General features: G+C 38.3%; 1 protein-coding gene across 4 annotated transcripts in view; it reads right to left on the minus strand.

The window, feature by feature from the left end:
• The window catches only part of KIAA1958 (KIAA1958 ortholog), a 257,702-nt gene that overhangs the window by 90,004 nt on the left and 148,718 nt on the right, over nt 1–18,980 (minus strand). For all 4 annotated transcript variants that reach the window (XM_072598052.1, XM_072598053.1, XM_072598051.1 and 1 more), the window contains one exon: nt 6,527–7,721. In XM_072598052.1, the coding sequence (XP_072454153.1) occupies nt 6,527–7,697 (1,171 nt within the window). In that variant the 5' untranslated portion in view covers nt 7,698–7,721. The remainder of the gene's footprint in view (nt 1–6,526; nt 7,722–18,980) is intronic.

Below are 18,980 nucleotides of genomic sequence, written 5' to 3' on the forward strand. Positions count from 1 at the left end.
TTTTAAAGTCAGTCAGGCTGGTCCTTAAATGACAGATGCATGTAGTCTGTCCTTGACCCCAGGCTCTTTATTAGAACTTAACAAGATAACTGTCATAAAAAGAAATTTCTATGAAAAAGAAGTCCAGAAAAAATATCCAAATGATTCAGTAGTGAAAAAAGGAGACAACTGAGATACTTGCTTCCAGAATTTATTTATTATAAATTTAGCAATTTATCAAGATTTACAAAGTGCTTCTGATTCTCTCAACAATCCTATTAGGTCAACTATTATATGCACTATTATTATTCCATTTTACAGATGAAGAAAAGGATTTTAACAGTTGATCTGCCTGTGGCCATAAAACTACTGAGTGTCAGAAGTGACATTTGAACTCTGGTCTCTTCTGACTCCGAGATCAGTATTCTTTGCTTTCCTTGATGTTCTTCTTCAATATAAATGGGTAGTGTCAAAATCATTTTTTTATCCCCATAGAAGTGAGACCTATCATTTCCTGTTTAAAGTGTTAAGGGGGATCAGGTAAAGAAGATATATACTGAATTTAGTTCAAATTTTACTTGATATATATATGTGTGTATATATGTATAATACACACACACACACACACACACACACACACACACACACACACACACATATATATATGTATATATATATTCCTGTATGAGAGTCTTTCCATTATGGGTATTTTTGTTTTGTTTTGTTTTGTTTTATATTTTTAATCAGACTTGTTATTTCACTGATACAAGGAATTTTTAATGAAGAACTCTATTTATATAGATCAGCACCAGTCCTCAAACTTATAAGAATTTCCATAGAAATTTGCTCAAGTTTGCAGGCAGTATGTTTCAGAGATCAGACTTGAACCCAGGATTTCCTGACTGTTATCCTTCTGGCTATGATGTCACTCTGCCTCTCACTCCACTGTAGCACCATAGAGAGAAAAAGGAGCCTCTCTATTTTGTTTCCTCTCTTGAGATATATACATAGGTCTTTACTGGACCTCAATGGAGAAAGATAGAAGGTAATAGCTACTTATAGAGAAAGAAAGAAATCCTGATTTTAGGTTTTCTTACTCTTGGGTAGAATGAAAAATGTTAGTCAGTCCATCAACGAACAGTAATTAAATGCCTACTATGTGCCAAGCACTGTACTAAATGATGGAAACATAAAGAAGAAAAAAGACAATTCCTGCTTCCAAGGGACTCAGTCTAATGAGGAAGATGATACACAAACACCTATGTAGTCATTTGTTCAGTTATGTCTGACTCTTTGTCTATCCCATTTGGGGTTTTCTTGGCAAAGATACTAACGTGGTTTGCCATTTCCTTCTCAAGCTCATTTTACAGACGAAGAACTAAGGCAAACAGGAATAAGTGACTTGCCCAGGGTCATACAGTTGGTAAGTATCTGAGGCTGGATTTGAACTCAGAAAGCTGAATCTTGCTGATTCCAAACTCAGTGCTCCAGGCACTGCACCTCCTAGCTGTGGATCAAGCTATACAGAGGATAAATGTGAAATATTCAACTGAGAAAAGATGCCAAAATTAAGAAGGATCAGGAAAGGCTTTCTGTACAAGGTAAGATTTTAGCTGGGCTCTAAGAAGTGAGGAGGGAGGGCATTCCAAGCATGGGACATAATCAGGGAAAATTCTTGGAGTCAGTAGGGCTTAGAATGCCAAATGGAGGATTTAATTTTGATCCTGGAGGTGATAAGGAGTTTATTGGGCTCAGAGAAGTGACATGGTCAGACCCGTGCTTTAGCCAGATCACTTTGACAACCAAGTGGAGGACATAGGGATAGAGAGGCTTGTGGCAGAGAGACCCAACAGTAGGTTACTGACCACAGAATCTCAGACCTTAAACTGGATCTGATTTCTAACCCATTTCATATTCTCTTAAACTGGGTGAAGATGGTGGGGGAAAGGCCTTTCCTTGAAAAGAAAAAAATTAATATAATCTTGTCAGCAAGCAACTAGGATCACCTGAAAATATTGTCACAATATGAACTCTTTGAGTGATACAAACAATTGCTTCTATCTGTTCGTGCAGCAAACCATAAATATTCCATTTAAATATTAAAAAGAGTCCCAGAAAATATTTAAGGCACATGAGGGACAAGCAAATATTAACTTACTAATTATTTGAAAAATATCTTCTTGAGCTCAGGGTTGACATACGATTGATTTTTGTAACACTGTCCTAATAATGAAACATTTTGTGCAAGTATTTGTCATCCTTCAACCAAAGTATGTCTTTTCTTCTGCAAGGGGGTAGCTGATGGCTACAGTCTCCAGGTGCATGCGTGAAAAAGCAATTTATACGTTACAAATATCAGAAGCAATTATAAAAATTGACTGCTTGCCAATATGTAACTCTTGGGAAAGGAACTGATTGTGTATATGAATGTGTTAAAGGGGCATGCATACTTACATACAGATTACCCTCCCCCCAACACACAAAATTTTAACAACCAACCTGGGGTAGATTATTCAAATCCCATGCAACAAATGCCTCAAATTCAAATTCTGATATATTTGTAGAATCTGACAAAATTATCAAACATGTTAAAATTAAAATACAAACAAAATTAGAATTCAAATTCAAATTAAAACTGATATATTTGCAGAACTTTGATAGAATTGGTAGAATCTTAGCCTTCATACTATCTCAATAAACATCATTTGTTGCTGTTTGCTTAGGTTTTGACTGATGGTGATTGCCTGGAGGGAAAAAAAAGCCTAATTTCCCCTGTACTGGGACTGATAATTCTTAACCTTGTGTGCACATTTTTGTAGGCAAATTAAGGTGATGTCTACTTGGAATGCATAATTTAAATGGTCTTACAAATAACAAAAACTAGTCATTTATCTTTCTTTATGAATTCCATCACCACAGACTCATAGAATGTCAGAGCTGGAAAGGTCCTCGCAAAACATCATCCGGTTCAACCTAACCATTTATTTTTATAAATACACAGATACCACTTACCATAATGACATATAGCTATTTCTGCAATGATCTGGCAAACGTTCAAGCTTTTACAGAAACCCATGATAAGCATGTCTAATGTAGCGATTGGCTGGTTCTTTTGGAGCATCCTTGAATTCCTTTTTGCTTTTGGGGTAGGCAGTGTTATCTACTTATGTTAATTGCTTAAGGTTAATCTATAGGCAGATTTCAGATGCATTTGGATCTACTCTAATTTCAAATGTTTTGGATTCATGTTGAGAATAAAGATTAGAGACTATAAATATTATAAATATCAGAAACCGTTTCACCATCTAAAGTTCAAAGTTTATTTGGAAATTGGCAATTCTGCCCCCAAATGCCACTGAGAGCATTGGATGTCCTAAGGGTACTTAGGAAATCAGAAACACTTCTAAAAGAAAGATGAAATTTCAGCAGTCTAGTATCCCTTTAAAAAAATAATCGTTCATAAAATCAAATTTAACTCAACAGAGAATCCTACTCCAAACCTTCCTCCTTTTCCTTTTCCTTTTCATATCTAAAGCTAATTTACACTGCTTATGAGACTGCACCCAAACCGCTGAAATCTTTCAAATGAAAGTCACTGAAGGAAGACTTCAACGTCCTTACTCTTTATTTCTTTGTTACAAAGAAGAACTAAACTGGGGGTGGAGGGTACCACACACACAGATGTGGTGATGGGGGAGGAGGGAGTTTCCATACTTGTGATGTAATCCACCAGCACCGGACTTGCAACCTAGTCAGAGTGTTGAGTTAGGACACTGAGAAGTTCAGTTACTAGTCTCGGGGTCACAAAGACAGTGTCACAGATACTTTTCTTAAGTTAAGACTGCCTCTCTATACAATATTGACCATTCAGTGGAGGTAGGCTATGGGAATAGGACAGAAGTGGAAGAAAACACAGGAAATCAAAATGTAGTCTACACCAAGACAAGATATTTAAGTTTTTCTTTTATAATTTTGGAGCATGGGTATGTTCTTATGTTCTTTGCTAAAATGCTATTGGTGTTATTTAGTACTGAGTAAAACTCTACATTGTTTATTTATCAGCATTGAGTATCAATATATAGTAAACTCTTACATGGAAATTAGGTCTAGTGGCCCAGCACTTAAATAACTATCTGGGGAGCAAACCAAACCATTTTACAAAACAAATTCCTTAATTCAACTTGCAAATGTCAATTAAGTGTGAGTGCAGGGAATTTTATATAGTTTACATCTCTGAAATTACACTGTTTTCCAAACCTTCACATCCTCCCTTAGTCCTCAAGAAAAAAAAGGAAGAAAACCATTTTAAGGAAAGCAGTTATTTTTCCGAATAGCCAATCATAGGTGCCAAATGCTCAGGCTTTCCTAAGTGTAAAGTCTTTTGCTACACCTTAAAAAGCTGGCAAGGACAAATTACTATTAGTCTATAACTGAATTAAAATATGGACATCTTAAAAGTTGGGATGCATCTGTGTCTTCATTGGTAAAGGGAAATCCTGGATGAAGAAACTCCATTTTCTAAGACAAGTTAATAACTTAGTCCTGGAGAGTTGCCTCAACTCTGAGAGATTAAGTGACTTACTGAGGTCACACAGACAATGTGTGTCAAGGACAGGAACCCTGGCTCCAAGACTGACTTGCTCTCCAGAAAGTCATGCTCCCTCACTTTTAAAGGGATACATCATGAACATTATGACTGTGGTAGAGAAATCCTCAGGTGAAAGTTTTCTTAGAGGAGTGAGGTCACAGTTTGGTCTATAACTAGGCAAAACATCTCAGCAGGTGCACAGTAATGAACCAATCATCCCTAGTGAAGGGCAGGGGTACCTCTGGCTTTTGAATTCAGGGCACCTGGTTTCACTCATTTATTCCAGGAAGCCTATCTTACTCATTGCCAGTAAGTGGGACCAAAATAAACTTAAGAAAAAGTCATGCATTTCTGACCTCGGCACCCTGGTGCTGTTTTTCTGCTTTAGTCTATTTCTTTCATATAATATTGGAGTTTCTAGCATATATACTGAATTTAGATAGTGAGTTTAAAAAAAGCAGGAGTGAAATGAGAGAAAAAGTTGGCCTCTAATAAACAGGGAACATTAAAATCAAATATTGAAAAGGATCCCAAGTTATTAAGTCCCATTGCCACATTCAAGAAGTGACACCCTAAAATCAGCCTACAAAAAAATTGAAATTAATCTGTAAAATCTCCAGAAATTATTTCGTAACCCCCATGGGGAACTTTTTTTGGATTGAAACTCCAGGTAGGGATTATACATTTTGATAAAAACATGGAAATTATAAGTTGCTTTGAACAAGGAAAAATTATAACCTAAGAACACATCTCTTAAGCCTATGCTCAGAACATTCAAGCATCACCTGGCTCTCAAACACAGTAATTAAGAACCCTTTCTTAAAGAACTTTGTCATTAAAACTAAAACATATTAATAAACCAACTTTTCTATATGAAACCTAATTTGTCAGATCCACCCATGTAGCTAGCTCTACAGCATAAGCCTTGTAAGCAATGCATACAGTAAGTAGCACATCTCAGCGATTCCTCTAAGTTAGAAATTTTTAACCTGTTTTGACATGGACCCCCTTAGGCAGTTGTGTGAAGGCTAAGGACCCCTTATCAGGATGTTCTAAAATAATATTTCATTTTAATGCATAAGTGTTTTTGATGCATAAAATAAAATGCACAGGATTGGAAAGGAAACCAATTATGTTGAAACAAAGATATAATTTTTTTCCCCAACCAAGTTTACAGATCCCTGGAAATACCTCTATAGGGCCTCTTGGAAGTTGATGGATTCGACTGCTCAAAGTGCTAATGTATGTTGACTGCTTTATGTCCTACATTTGCATTGGAATCCTTTATACTTTACACCTAATTGTCATGTATTTATTTATAATACCTATCTCAAAATAATTATGATCTGAATTCTAGTTCTGAGCATATAACAGTATTTCAGAGGTACTGACTGCCAGGATATCTGGGATTTAGAGTTACAAGGATCCTTAGAAATATTCTAGTCCAAGGGTCCTTAACCTGGGATCCATGGTACCAAAGGGATTCATGAACGGATTTCAGAAGATCCATGAACTTGGATGGACATATATATATGTGTGTGTACATACACACATATACATATATGTGTGTATGTACATATATGTATCTTTAACTAAACTCGAACTGAAACTTAGCATTTCCTTCAATTATGAGCTAAAAAACAACACCACAACATTATTTTGAGAATGGGTTGGTAGGTTTCACCAGATCACCTAACAGGAGCATAGCATTAAGAAAGTTAAGAGCCCCTGCTTTAACCTAACCCTAAAAATGAGGAAACTGAGATTCAAAGAGACTCAAGTGAACTAATTCGCCCAAGTTCACACAGGTAATTTAGGCACAGAGTTAGAATTTGAGTCAAGATGCTCTTTCTCTTAATTCAGTGCTCTCTCCGCTACCCTACGCTGCCTTATCTGTAAAATGCCAACAGAAAACTGTACAGAATGTTCTGTACGCATGGGATATTTGGAATTTCATACCTGGTACTGTTAGTGCTGTGGCCTCAGTTGTGATGGTGGGAAGGGCCATGGGCTGCTGCTGACTAGAGCTCACTTCTGGCTCTGTGCTAAGTGGGGGTGACAGAGCTACCTCACAGGATGGGACCTGATTGGGTAAAGGTGGTAGCAGCTCCTCAGAAGACACTTGTTCCTCTTGTCCTGGGATCTGCAGAGCGGAGAGAGGAATGCTAATCTGTTTGTTGGTATTGGATGTGCTTACAGGCATCTGAATTGCCACCTGTTGACTGGCCCCATGGGTACCAGAAAGTCCTCGATTAGGTGAAGCCAGGGATACCTTGATGGGCTTCTGGGCTGTCTGTCTTGAAATAATGGGTGGAGAGGCAGAGATGTTTTGTAAATCCAGTTCAGTGCTGAGTGTTGGGGCCAAATGGGGAGCTGGTTTGGCTGGCCCAACATAAGAAGGGCCCGCGTGAGCCTGGGTTTTAGGCTTTGCCATCTGTGTTAGTGAGAGTGTGGGGCCATCTACTCCTCCCGTTAGTTCGGCATTTGCCACAATGTAATAATCTTCAGGAATCTCTTGCTTGATTTTCTTGACAATGACATCGCTGCTGCTTTCATCGATGACCTGTGTCTGGGTGCTCGAAGCCACTGAAGATGGACAAATTCCGGGTCTTTTCCGAGCAATGTTCTGAGATCTTTGGGTCTGGTGTTCAAAGTCACTGTCCTCATCTGTCACAGAAGACTCACAAACCATGTCAAAAAGAGTTGCTTCATCTTCATATTCTTCCACAACTTCGTCCAATTCTGAAGGCTCACTACAGTAAGAAAAATCACAAGAGTCTCTAGTTCTGTTACAATCCAGCTTAGTTTTCACTGGCCTCCCAGGGTACCTTTCTACAGGACTGGTCTGTGTCTCAGAGGGCACACCAATGATACTGGGACTATCAGAATTGAAACTCCTGTTGTCCTGGAAACAGACCCTCTCCTGGGATCCAGCTCTACAAGTGGCGGTCAGGGGCCAATGATAAGCATGGCCGGCACTACAGCCCCACATTGCTGTCAGGTTGCCATGGGAACCCTCAGAAAGCAAATGTTTCAGATTTGGAATGAGGCTACAAATGGTCCCATGACTATGGGCCCAGCTGACCAGTTTTGAAAGATTTTCTGATGAGGTATGAAGGCAATCCTCCATGTTACAGGATCAGTAGCTTCTCTCCTAGAGGGAGAAAAATCAAAATAAAAATCCGTTACTACCTGAAAGTGCCCATACTTTCTCCTGGCATTAGTTTTGCCATCAGAAAAGGAATGCACCATCTAACACATATTAGACTATCAAAAAAAGTGTGGGGAATATTCTGAAGAAAGTCAACAAGAGGGACAACCTTAAAAAAATTCAAAAGTGTATATAACCATATGTTATCAAAGAGGGTGTGTTCCAAAGATAAGCATGGGCTTGTTAAAAATGTCATGCTTGAGGTGATAAAATAGAAGAGAGATAGAAAGCATTCTAGATCAGAAAAGTGTGTGGGAGGGTGATGGTGCAAAGGTATCACTAAATATTAAGAGAAATGGTGAAAATTTTAAAATATTAAGCTGATGGTCTTGACAATAACCAAGAGCAATTGTATGAGTTTGGGGGGAAGGGGTTGGGGAGAAGCCAAAGACATTGTCAGAAAAAGATGGAAAGCAAACTAGGATGGGGAGGATGCTTTCCCTAGAATGTTACAAGCTTTGAGACCTGGAAGCAGCTGCTCTGCCACCCACACCTTTCAGGTTGATAGATCTGCTGAAAACAAACCTCATCAGTCCTCACTAGGAAAGCAGAAAGTTGCGGAGGGCAATATGACAGGGGAAAGGATATCCTTCTGTTCATAACCTACATTGTGTGTCATGGACCTCTCTGGTCCATGTCTAGTGGAACCCAGGGATCCTTTCTCACAATGTTTTTAAATGTACAAACTAATAAGATACGTAGAATTAAAAAGATGGCGTTTGGATTTTTTTGAGACTGGTTTTTCTTATCCTGTCCAAGCTGTAAATTCAGTAGCCACTAATGGGTCCAATTCCACTGCTGGTTGGCTCAGAAGCTTAGACTTGCCTGGTTTCTAATCTGGGCTAGTTCATTCCACCTTAAGCAACTTTGTGGTCCTCTGTATTCCAGCACTCACCATATCAATCCTGGGCTTTGTGTGGACACCTGATCAATTTTCTATAATAGCTAAGTCCCCATCATGCTCAAGTGATTCACCAGCCTCGGTGACCCCTGCCCAGTCAGTTCTGAAAATACTTTTTTAATCAAATTTTTTAAACACTCATTTAAAAATAATTTCATTCTAAATTTCCTCCCTTCCTATCATTCATCCGCCACCCATTGAGAAGCCAGGCCGTAATACCTATTATACATGAGAAGTCATGCAAAACATATCAGCCACATTACCAAAAAAAAAAAAAAAAGCAAGAAAAATGAAGTGAAAAAAGCTTCAGTCTGTAGTTAAGAATTCATCAGTTGTCTCTGGAGGTGGATAGCATTTTTCATCATGAGTCCTTCAGAATTATCTTGGATTTTTGTATTGATCAGAGTACTCTTTCATGGTTGATCACTATTACAATATTGCTGTTACTGTATACATTGTTCTGATTCTGCTCATTTCACTTTGCATCAGTTCATATAAATCTTCCGAGGTTTTTCTGAATTTACCCCCCCCCCATCATTTCTTATAACACAATAGTCTTCCATTACAATCATTTAGCACAACTTGTTTGACCATTCACCAATTAATAAGCATTGCCTCAATTGTCTGATTCTTTGCCACCACAAAAAAGAGCTGCTATAAATATTTTTGTACATACAGATCCTTTCTCTTTTTCTTTGATCTCTTTGGGATACAGATATAGTAGGAATATTGCTGGGTCAAATTTTATAGCCCTTTGAGCATAGTTCCAAATTGTTCTCCAGAATTGAACCAATTCACAACTCCACCAATAGTGCATTAGTGTACCTCTTTTTCCATATCATGTCTAGCATTTATCAATTTAAAAAAACCATACAAGTTCATGGACTCCACTTTAAGAAGCCTAAAAAGGTTAAATTAGATTTGCCTTCAATGTCAACCAGTATGTTGGGTAGTATGATTTAAGGAAGACTCACCCCTTTCGTTTTCTCCCACTATTTGCCAATACTACCTGAAATTCCTTTATGAGGGCATTTTGTTCCACAGTTGGACATAAAACATAAAACACAAAAAACAGTGGGACAAATGTTTGTCCCAAACCACTTAAAAATTAAAATTCATCTGATATCATAATTTTGATCAATTTGATAAATTAGTATAAATGTCTTAATAGCAAGTCCTTTCCTGGGTGCTCTGGTTGTCTAGAGGGGGAGAGTAAAGGCGAGGTAGAAGAAATGCGGCAAATGGACCAAGAAGCCTCAGGACAACTGAAAAAGGGGATAAGTCACAGAAAAGCAAGCCAGCGAACTTCATACAACTTGGTCTAATGCTGGGCCCTGTTTGTCATTAAGGGTGATGACAACAGACTGAAGCTGTGCTCAGAGGCACCTTTGGCTTGCACAATATTTATAACACAAACCAACAGTGTTTTGTAAAGTTGAACAACTTTTTGTTTTTTCAAATATGGTCAGCTTTGTTATAAAAGAACTTAATTCCAAAGGGATTTATTCATTGGGGTATAATTTAAAAATACATTTATTTCAGAAAATAAATCAGAGTATTCCATTTACCATAAAATACCAACATTAAGGAGAGAGGCTAAACATAAAATGAGAAAAAAAAAAGACAGTACTGCCTTTAATGATCACAATTCCCAAATCTAGGAATCAAAAAATAAAAAGGTACCATGGAAAATAAGAAGAAATTTGAAGTACTCACATGACTAAAAACTGATTTACACACCTATTTTGGCTACCAAGGAAATGGTCATCAAGAAATTTAAAAAACAAGGATTTATCCCTGGCTGAAATTGGGGTAGGCTAAGATCGGATGCTATAGTCCATTTCTCTTGGAAGTGTCCGAAGCATCATCGGTTTCTTTTGACAATTTGCCTAGGACAAATAGGAGGCTCTCTGATAGACTAGAAAAAAAACAATGAACTAGGAAACCGGAAATCTAGGTTCTAGTTAAGGCTTTACTGCTAATTAATTGTGGTAATTGACTAGCCCCCAAAATGTGTCAGAACGGTCCAAGCGTAATGTAGGTTTGGAGACAGAAGGAGTATATAACAGTAAAAAGCCTTGTACTGAGAGGCTGGAGTCCTGGGTTCCAGTGCTAGTTCTTCTAATAAAGATTTTCTGATGAGTGATCAAGGCAATCCTGTGTGACCCTAAACATTATTTCAATTCTACAGTGTTCAATTTTCTTCTCAAATGAAAGGTTTAAATTACACGATCTCTAAGTTTCTTTCTATGTGTTAATTATTCATGAAGCAATCCCAGTTTTTGTGGCTGTTGTGGTTGGTGTTTTGGAAATGAAGTGGGGAGGGAGAACTGAGTCTTACATTTCGCCAAGTGTGGAGTGGAAGTGTGGAGGCCATTATTGTTAATCAGTTTTAAAATGTACTACTTCTGACCTAGCTCCTCCTTAAACAAACTGATGACCCCCAGGGCTCACCATATTGATGCTGGAGTTAATGTGGACACTTGGTGGACTATGGGTCTGCTGTAACTCAGAACTTGAGAGTTCAAGAGATCCACCAGCCTCAACCTCTTCAGCAGCAGCCTTGCTTCACTGTTTATGTCTTTTTTTTTTTTTTTAAACTTCTAGGTGGTGCAGGGGACAGAGTCCTGGGGCTGGAGTCAAGAATACTTGAATTCAAATCTCATTTACTTTGCAATCCTGGACAAGTCACTTAACCTCTGTTTGCCTCCATTTCCTCATCTACAAAATTAGGATAATAGCATACAAGACAGCCATATGAATATGTGCTGAAAACCATCTGGAACCTTTTCCTTTTAGCGGAGATTCCTAGAAAACTAGAAAATAATTTAAAAGTCATTCTATTATTTTAAGCTTTTACCACCCCCTTTTGCACAAAGAAAAAGCATAAAGGCCCCCAATGAATAGAACAATAAATAAATAATCTTGGGATAACAGGCATGGAGTTGAGTTGATGCAATGAGAATAATATCTCATCATATAACTTCTCTGCTTAACAAGTTTTCTTATAGTACTTATCTCTGGCCATTAAACAATGGAAATGCTGATTTCCTCCCCTCTTTAGAAGCCAAATTTCCTTAAAATAAATTTTAAAACAATAAGTAAAATAGGATTGAAGGCTATTATGTATTTCTCTGTTAAAAAAAAGTCTTGGAATTTGTTTCACTTGCCCATACTTATTTATTACAAGAGAAAGCTTTCATTTTGTGGAAGTATAGTTGCAGGGAAAAGAGTGTAGGAAAGAGACAGAGATGTTAAAAAAAGAGTCAATGAAATATTTAAGAACTCCAGAAATGAGAGTAAAAGGAGGGACTTGCTTGAGCTCTACCCCAAAGCTCTTCAAATACCTGTAAAAAATGACTCTAAACAAATTGTAGAGCTATAGAACCCACAAAAAACCAAAGTGAAACAAACTTTCAGCCCAAGACAGCTTGCAAAGTCAACAGGAAACATCTATCACAGCAGATACGGAGTGGAGCATAGTCCAGACAGGGCTGGAGCAGGTATCAGGGGACTGAATCACTGGTGGCTGAGGCAGTTTCCAGACTTCTCAACCCACAAATGTCAAACAGCATAAAAGGTCAGTGGGAAAACTCTGTGAGACTTGGGTGAAAAAGGAGCTTGTGGTATAGCCAGAGTTTGGCCCCAGTCGTGAGCTGGTGCAGGTGGTGGCAGCAGCAGTGGTGGCAGTAGCAACAGCAGCAGCAGGTGCTTCTGGAGCTCTGGGCCAACAAAAAGCTGATACAAACTCCTGAAACCTGGGACAGTACATCCACCCCCACCCCAACCCCACTGGAATCAGAGTCCTACCTTGACAAAGAGTTAGAAAATCAAGTATTTGGCTGGGAAGATGAGTAACAGCATAAAAAACTCAGACTATTGAATCTTATTTTGGTGACAAAGAAGATCAAAACATTTAACCAGAAGTAGAGAAAAAACTCAAAGTTCCTACATCAGAAGCCTTCAAGAAAAATATGAATGGGTCTCAGGCCATGGAAGAACTCAAAAAGGATTTTGAGAATCAATTAATGGAAGTAGAAGAAAAATTGGGGAGAAAAATAAGAGTGATGTAAGAAAATCATGAAAAAAGAATCAACAGCCTGCTAAAGGAGACCCCCCCAAAAAACTGAAGAAAGTAACACCTTAAAAATAGACTAACCCAAATGGCAAAAGAAGTCCAAAAAGCCAATGAGGAGAAGAATGCCTTAAAAAGCAGAATTGGTCAAATGTAAAAAGAGGTCCAAAACGTCACTGAAGAAAATAATTCCTTCAAAATTAGAATGAAGCAAATGGAAGTTAATGACTTCATGAATAATCAAGAAATTATAAAACAGAATGAAAAAATGGAAGATAATGTGAAATATTTCATTGGAAAAACCAATGGAAATTAGATCCAGGAGAGATCATTTAAAAATTACTGGATTACCTGAAAGCCATGATCAAAAAAAGAGCCTAGACATTATCTTTCAAGAAATTATCAAAGAAAACAGCCCTGCTATTCTAGAACCAGAGGATAGAATAGAAATTGAAAGAATCCACTGTTCACCTCTTAAAAGATATCCCAAAAAGAAAACTCCTAGGAATATTCTAGCAAAATTTCAGAGTTCCCAGGTCAAGGAGAAAAGTCTTGCAAGTAGCCAGAAAGAAATAATTTGAGTATTGTAGAAATACAATTGGGATAATACAAGATCTAGCAGCTTATATGTTAAGGGATCAAAAGGCTTGGAATATCATATTCTGGAGGTCAGAGGAGCTAGGATTAAAATCAAGAATTACCTACCCCGAAAAACTGAATATAATACTTGAGGGGGGAGACATAATACTTCAGAGGGACATTCAGAGGGGCAGAGCCAAGATGGCAGAGTAGAAAGACACACATACTTTAATTCTTCCCCCACAGTCCATAAAATAAAGAATGACTCAACAAATTCTAGAGCAGCAGAAGCCACAGACTGACAGAGTGAAGGAGATTTCCAGCCCAGGGTGACCTGGATGGCTAACAGGAAAGGTCTGTTGCACTCGACATGGAGTGGAGTGCAGCCTAGCCTTGGCCACGAGGCATTGGGAGGAGCAGGACCGGAGCAGGCCTAGGGGGTGGAATTCCCAGCAGCAGTGGAAGTTTGCAGATCCCTCAACTCACAGGTAACAAAGGCAGCTTCAAAGGTCAGTGAGAGGGCTTTTTCAATTGAACAAGAAGGAAGCAGGGTCCCCCGCTCAAGCTCTGGCCCCAGGTGGCAGCAGCAGGTAGTAGTGGCTACAGTTGCTGTGGCAGGCAGCAGCCAGCGTCCATTGTTGGAGCCCTCAACTTAAAGCCCCTGGAGGAATTGAGCAGTTGATCTGAATTTTAGTCTTGAGTGCTGGCATGAAGGAACTGGTTGTGGAGAGGGAATTCTACTACTCACAGATTCTGAGCAGAAAAGTTTCTGGTTGCTCCCAGACTAGTATGCAGGCTTGATTGTGCCACCTTGGAGGAACTGAGATCTTATAGGTCCCCAGAGTATACCCTATTCTTGACAAAGTACCCCAAAGTCAACTAACTGGTTGGGAAAATGCCTAAAAAAGGGGGAAAAATGACACTATAGAAGGTTACTTTCTTGGTGAACAGATATTTTCTCCCATCCTTTCAGATGAGGAAGAACAATGCTTACCATCAGGGGAAGACATAAAAGTTAAGGCTTCTGCATCCCAAACACGCAAAATAAATATGCAATGGTCTCAGGTCATGGAAGAGCTTGAAAAGGATTTTGAAAATCAAGTAAGAGAGGTGGAGGAAAAATTGGGAATGGAAATGAGAGCAATGCAAGAAAATCATGAAAAGTGAATCAACAGCTTGCTAAAGGAGACCCCAAAAATGCAGAAGAAAATAGCACCTTTAAAAATAGGTTAACTCAATTGGCAAAAGAGGTTCAAAAAACCAATGAGGAGAAGAATGTTTTAAAAAGCAGAACTAGCCAAATGGAAAAGGAGGTTCAAAAGCTCAATGAAGAAAATAGTTCTTTAAAAATTAGAATGGAACAGATGGAAGGTAATAACTTTATGAGAAACCAAGAAATTACAAAACAAAACCAAAAGAATGAAAAAATGGAAGATAATGTGAAATATCTCACTGGAAAAACAATTGACCTGGAAAATAGATCTAGGAGAGACAATTTAAAAATTATGGGACTACCTGAAAGCCATGATCAATAGAAGAGCCTAGACATCATCTTTCATGAAATTTTCAAGGAAAACTGCCCTGATATTCTAGAACCACAAGGCAAAATAAATATTGAAAGAATCCACCGATCACCTCCTGAAAAAGACCCAAAAAGAGAAACTTCTAGGAACATTCTAGCCAAATTCCAGAGTTCCCAGGTCAAGGAGAAAATATTGCAAGCAGCTAGAAAGAAACAATTTGAGTATTGTGAAAATACAATCAGGATAACACAAGATCTAGCATCTTCTACATTAAGGGATCAAAGGGTGTGGAATATGATATTCCAGAAGTCAAAGGAACTGGGATTAAAACCAAGAATCACCTACCCAGCAAAACTGAGTATAATACTTCAGGGGGAAAATGATCACTCAATGAAATAGAAGACTTTCAAGCATTCTTGATGAAAAAAACCAGAGCTGAATAGAAAATTTGACTTTCAAACACAAGAATCAAGAGAAGCATGAAAAGGTAAACAGGAAAGAGAAATCATAAGGGACTTACTAAAATTGAAATGTTTACATTCCTACGTGGAAAGATAATATTTGTAACTCTTGAAACTTTTCTCAGTATCTGGGTAGTTGGTGGGATCACCCTCTCTCTCTCTTTCACATACACACACACACACACACACACACACACACACACACACACACACATAGAGAGAGAGAGTACTGGGTGAGTTGAATGGGAAGGGATCATATCTAAAAAAATAAAATTAAGAGGTAAGAGAGGAATATATTGGGAGGAGATAGGGAGAAATGGAATGGAGCAAATTATCTCTCATAAAAGAGGCAAGAAGTTTTTTCAGTGGAGAAGAAAAGTGGTGAAGTGAGAGGGAAAAAGTGAAGCTTACTCTCATCACATTGGCTCAAGGAAGGAATAACATACACACTCAATTTGGTATGAAAACCTATCTTACACTACAGGAAAGTAGGGGAGAAGGGGATAAGCAGAGTGGCGGTGAATGATGGACTGGAGGGCAAATGGGAGGAGGGAGCAATTAGATGTAAACACTGTTGGGGAGGGACTAGGTCAAAAGAGAGAATAGAAGAAATGGGGAAACGATAGGAGGGAGGGAAATATAGCTAGTCTTATGCAACATGACTATTATGGAAGTTTTTTGCAAAACTATCCACATATAGCCTATATTGAATTACTTGCCTTCTCAGTGGTGATGGGTGGGGAGGGAGGAAGGAAGAGAAGTTGGAATTCAAAGTTTTAGGAACAAATGTTGAGAATCATTCTTGCATATAACTGAGAAATAAGAAATACAGGTAATGGGGTATAGAAATTCCCCTACAGGACAAAAGAGAAGATGGGGATAAAAGAAGGGAGGGGTGTTAGAAGGGAGAGCAGATTGGTGGAAGAGGTAATCAGAATGCTCAATGTTTTGAGGTGGTGGAGGGGAGAGAAGGGGAGAAAATTTGGAACTCAAAATTTTATGGAAATGAATGTTGAAAACTTAAATAAATAATTTTTTAAAAGTTAGGCATGCTACTTAATAAAACTACAATTTTTAATGCATTACATTAATTACTGTACAGTTGTGCTGCACAATGTACATATATGAATGTACAATGAAAACTTTTCACTAATGGATAACATCTGACCTTCAAATAAAAAAAAAGAAAATGGGCATTCAATGAAATAAAGGACTTTCAAACATTCTTGATGAAAAGACCAGAGCTGAATAGAAAACTTGACCTTCAAATACAGGAATCAAGACAAGCATGAAAAGGTAAGGAAAGCAAAATAATAAGAGACTTATTAAAGCTGAACTGTTTACATTCCTACCTGGAAAGATGATATGTGTAACTCATGAGATCTTTCTCCATATTAGAGTAGTTAGAGGAAATAAATAGACAGACAGACAGATAGAAAGATAGACAGAGAGAGAGATAGAGGGTACAGGGTAAATTGAATATGAAAGGGTAATATCTAAAAAATAAAATTAAAGGGTGATAGAGGAATATATTGGGAGGGAAAAGAGAGAGATAGAATGGGGTAAATTATCTAACATAAAAGAGACAAGAAAAAGGTTTCATAATGGAGGGGAAGAGGAGGGATATGAGAAGGAATGAGTCAACCTTACTCTCACTGGATTTGGCTTGAAGAGGGGATAGCATACACACTCAATTGTGTATCTTACCCTACAGGAAAGTAGAGGGGAAGACAATAAGGGGAAGGATGATAGAAGGGAGGGCAGATTAGGGGAGGAGGTAGTGAGAAGCAAACACTTTTGAAAAGGGAGAGGGTTAAAGGAGAAAATAGAATAAATGGGGGGCCCGACAGGATGAAGGGAAATATAGTTAGTCTTTCCCAACATGACTATTATGGAAGCGTTTTGCATAGCTACACATGTATAACCTGTACTGAACTGCTTGCCTTCTCAGTGGGGGTGGGTGGGGAGGGAAGAAGGGAGAAAATTTAGAACTCAAAAATTTAAAAACAAACGTTAAGAAAATTGTTTTTACATGCAACTGGGAAATAAGACAGATAAACAGGCAATGGGGTATAGAAATCTATTTTGCCCTCCAAGAAAATAAAGGGGAAGGGAATAAGAGAGGGGGTGATAAAAGGGAAGGCAGACTGGGGGAAGGGATAATCAGAAAGCATGTCATCTGGGAATAAAGGAGGAGGGAGGGGAGGAGGGGAGAGATGGGAAAATTTGGACCTCAAAACCTTTGGAAATGAATGTTGAAAATTAAAAATAAATTAATAAACAACAAAAGAAAAGAAATCCAGAAATGAGAACAGAAGAAATTTAGGATGGGACATGGACAATCAGAGCAATACTAGTATTCCCATGTTAAATTTAATATCTACTTTAAAAATAACCAGCCCATAATGAGGATTTATGGTTTCAAATATAATCTTTTGCAGCTTTGTATATGGAAACATTTATGGTTTTGGTGTTTTGTCAAGTTCATAATAAAAGGAAATTTTGGAAGGGAAAAAATTGCCTTAACAAATAAAGAAAAAAAATCCATCACTTGGTAGTCATTCTTCTGGTGGTAAGCCAGTGCTCTTGGGATGACAGGCACATTTCTGTCATCTGGTCAATACTTACTTTTCTAGTTTGGCATCATTTGGCAGAGATAACACTATACTGGCATCAGGTCCTGCACTCTATCCATTGTATCACCTAGCTACCTCTATCAAAACAAAGATCTTGCAAAGCAGCTGAGTAAGGGTAATTAAATAATTGATCAACAAGCATTTAATTAAGTACCTACCACCCAGAGGGTACTAAACTACTACTGGAGGATAGCAGTGAAACAATCCCTGCCTTGGAAGAACTTAAGAGTCTGGGTCAGAAGAGCCAGCAGGTAGATATAGGTAGGCATAAAAGATGGTCTTAAGATCTTAGTGTAGTTTTAAACTTTAATAGCTTAAAAAATCTTGGCAGCTACATGGTGCAGTGGATAGAGCACTGGGCTGGGAATGAGAAACACTCATCTTCATGAGTTCAAATCTACCCTCGGACACTTACTAGCTGTAGGATCCTGTGCAAGTCACTTAACCCTGTTTGCCTCCATTGCCTCATTTATAAAAGGAGCTGGAGAAGGAAATGACCAACTATTCCAGTATCATTGTGAAGAAAACCCCAAATGGAGTCACAAAGAGTCAGATATGATGGAAATAAATGAACAACAACACTTTAAAAATAGAGTTTTGGGACACCCTCTGTACCAAACAGGTAATGACATACATAGCTACAGGAAATTTTGGAGGGGAAAGTGCATAGAGCTTGAGGGAACCAGAAAAGGTTTCATGTAGAAGGTGGCACTCATTGGGGTGAGTCTTTAAGGAAACTGGGCATGTCAAGAGACAAAACATTGCATTCTAGGCTTGAATACAGACAATGCAAAGGCAGGGAGGGCAGGCAGCTAAAGTTATTAAAGAGGAAAAATGAACTGGAACTTTGAGAATACTAGAAACTACATTTCCAGTCATGGCAACCAAAGGCATCTCTTCCAGTGGTTTTGTAAAACATAATGGTCTTTCCTTAATGGGAAAATGAAATTAGACTGTGGTGGAAGGGAAAAAAATACAAAACCAAAAAACAGACCTTTGAGACCAGTACTCCAGGACTGGTGGTTTC

The sequence above is a fragment of the Notamacropus eugenii genome, chromosome 3 (genome assembly GCF_028372415.1).
Source record: "Notamacropus eugenii isolate mMacEug1 chromosome 3, mMacEug1.pri_v2, whole genome shotgun sequence".
NCBI lineage: Eukaryota > Metazoa > Chordata > Mammalia > Diprotodontia > Macropodidae > Notamacropus > Notamacropus eugenii.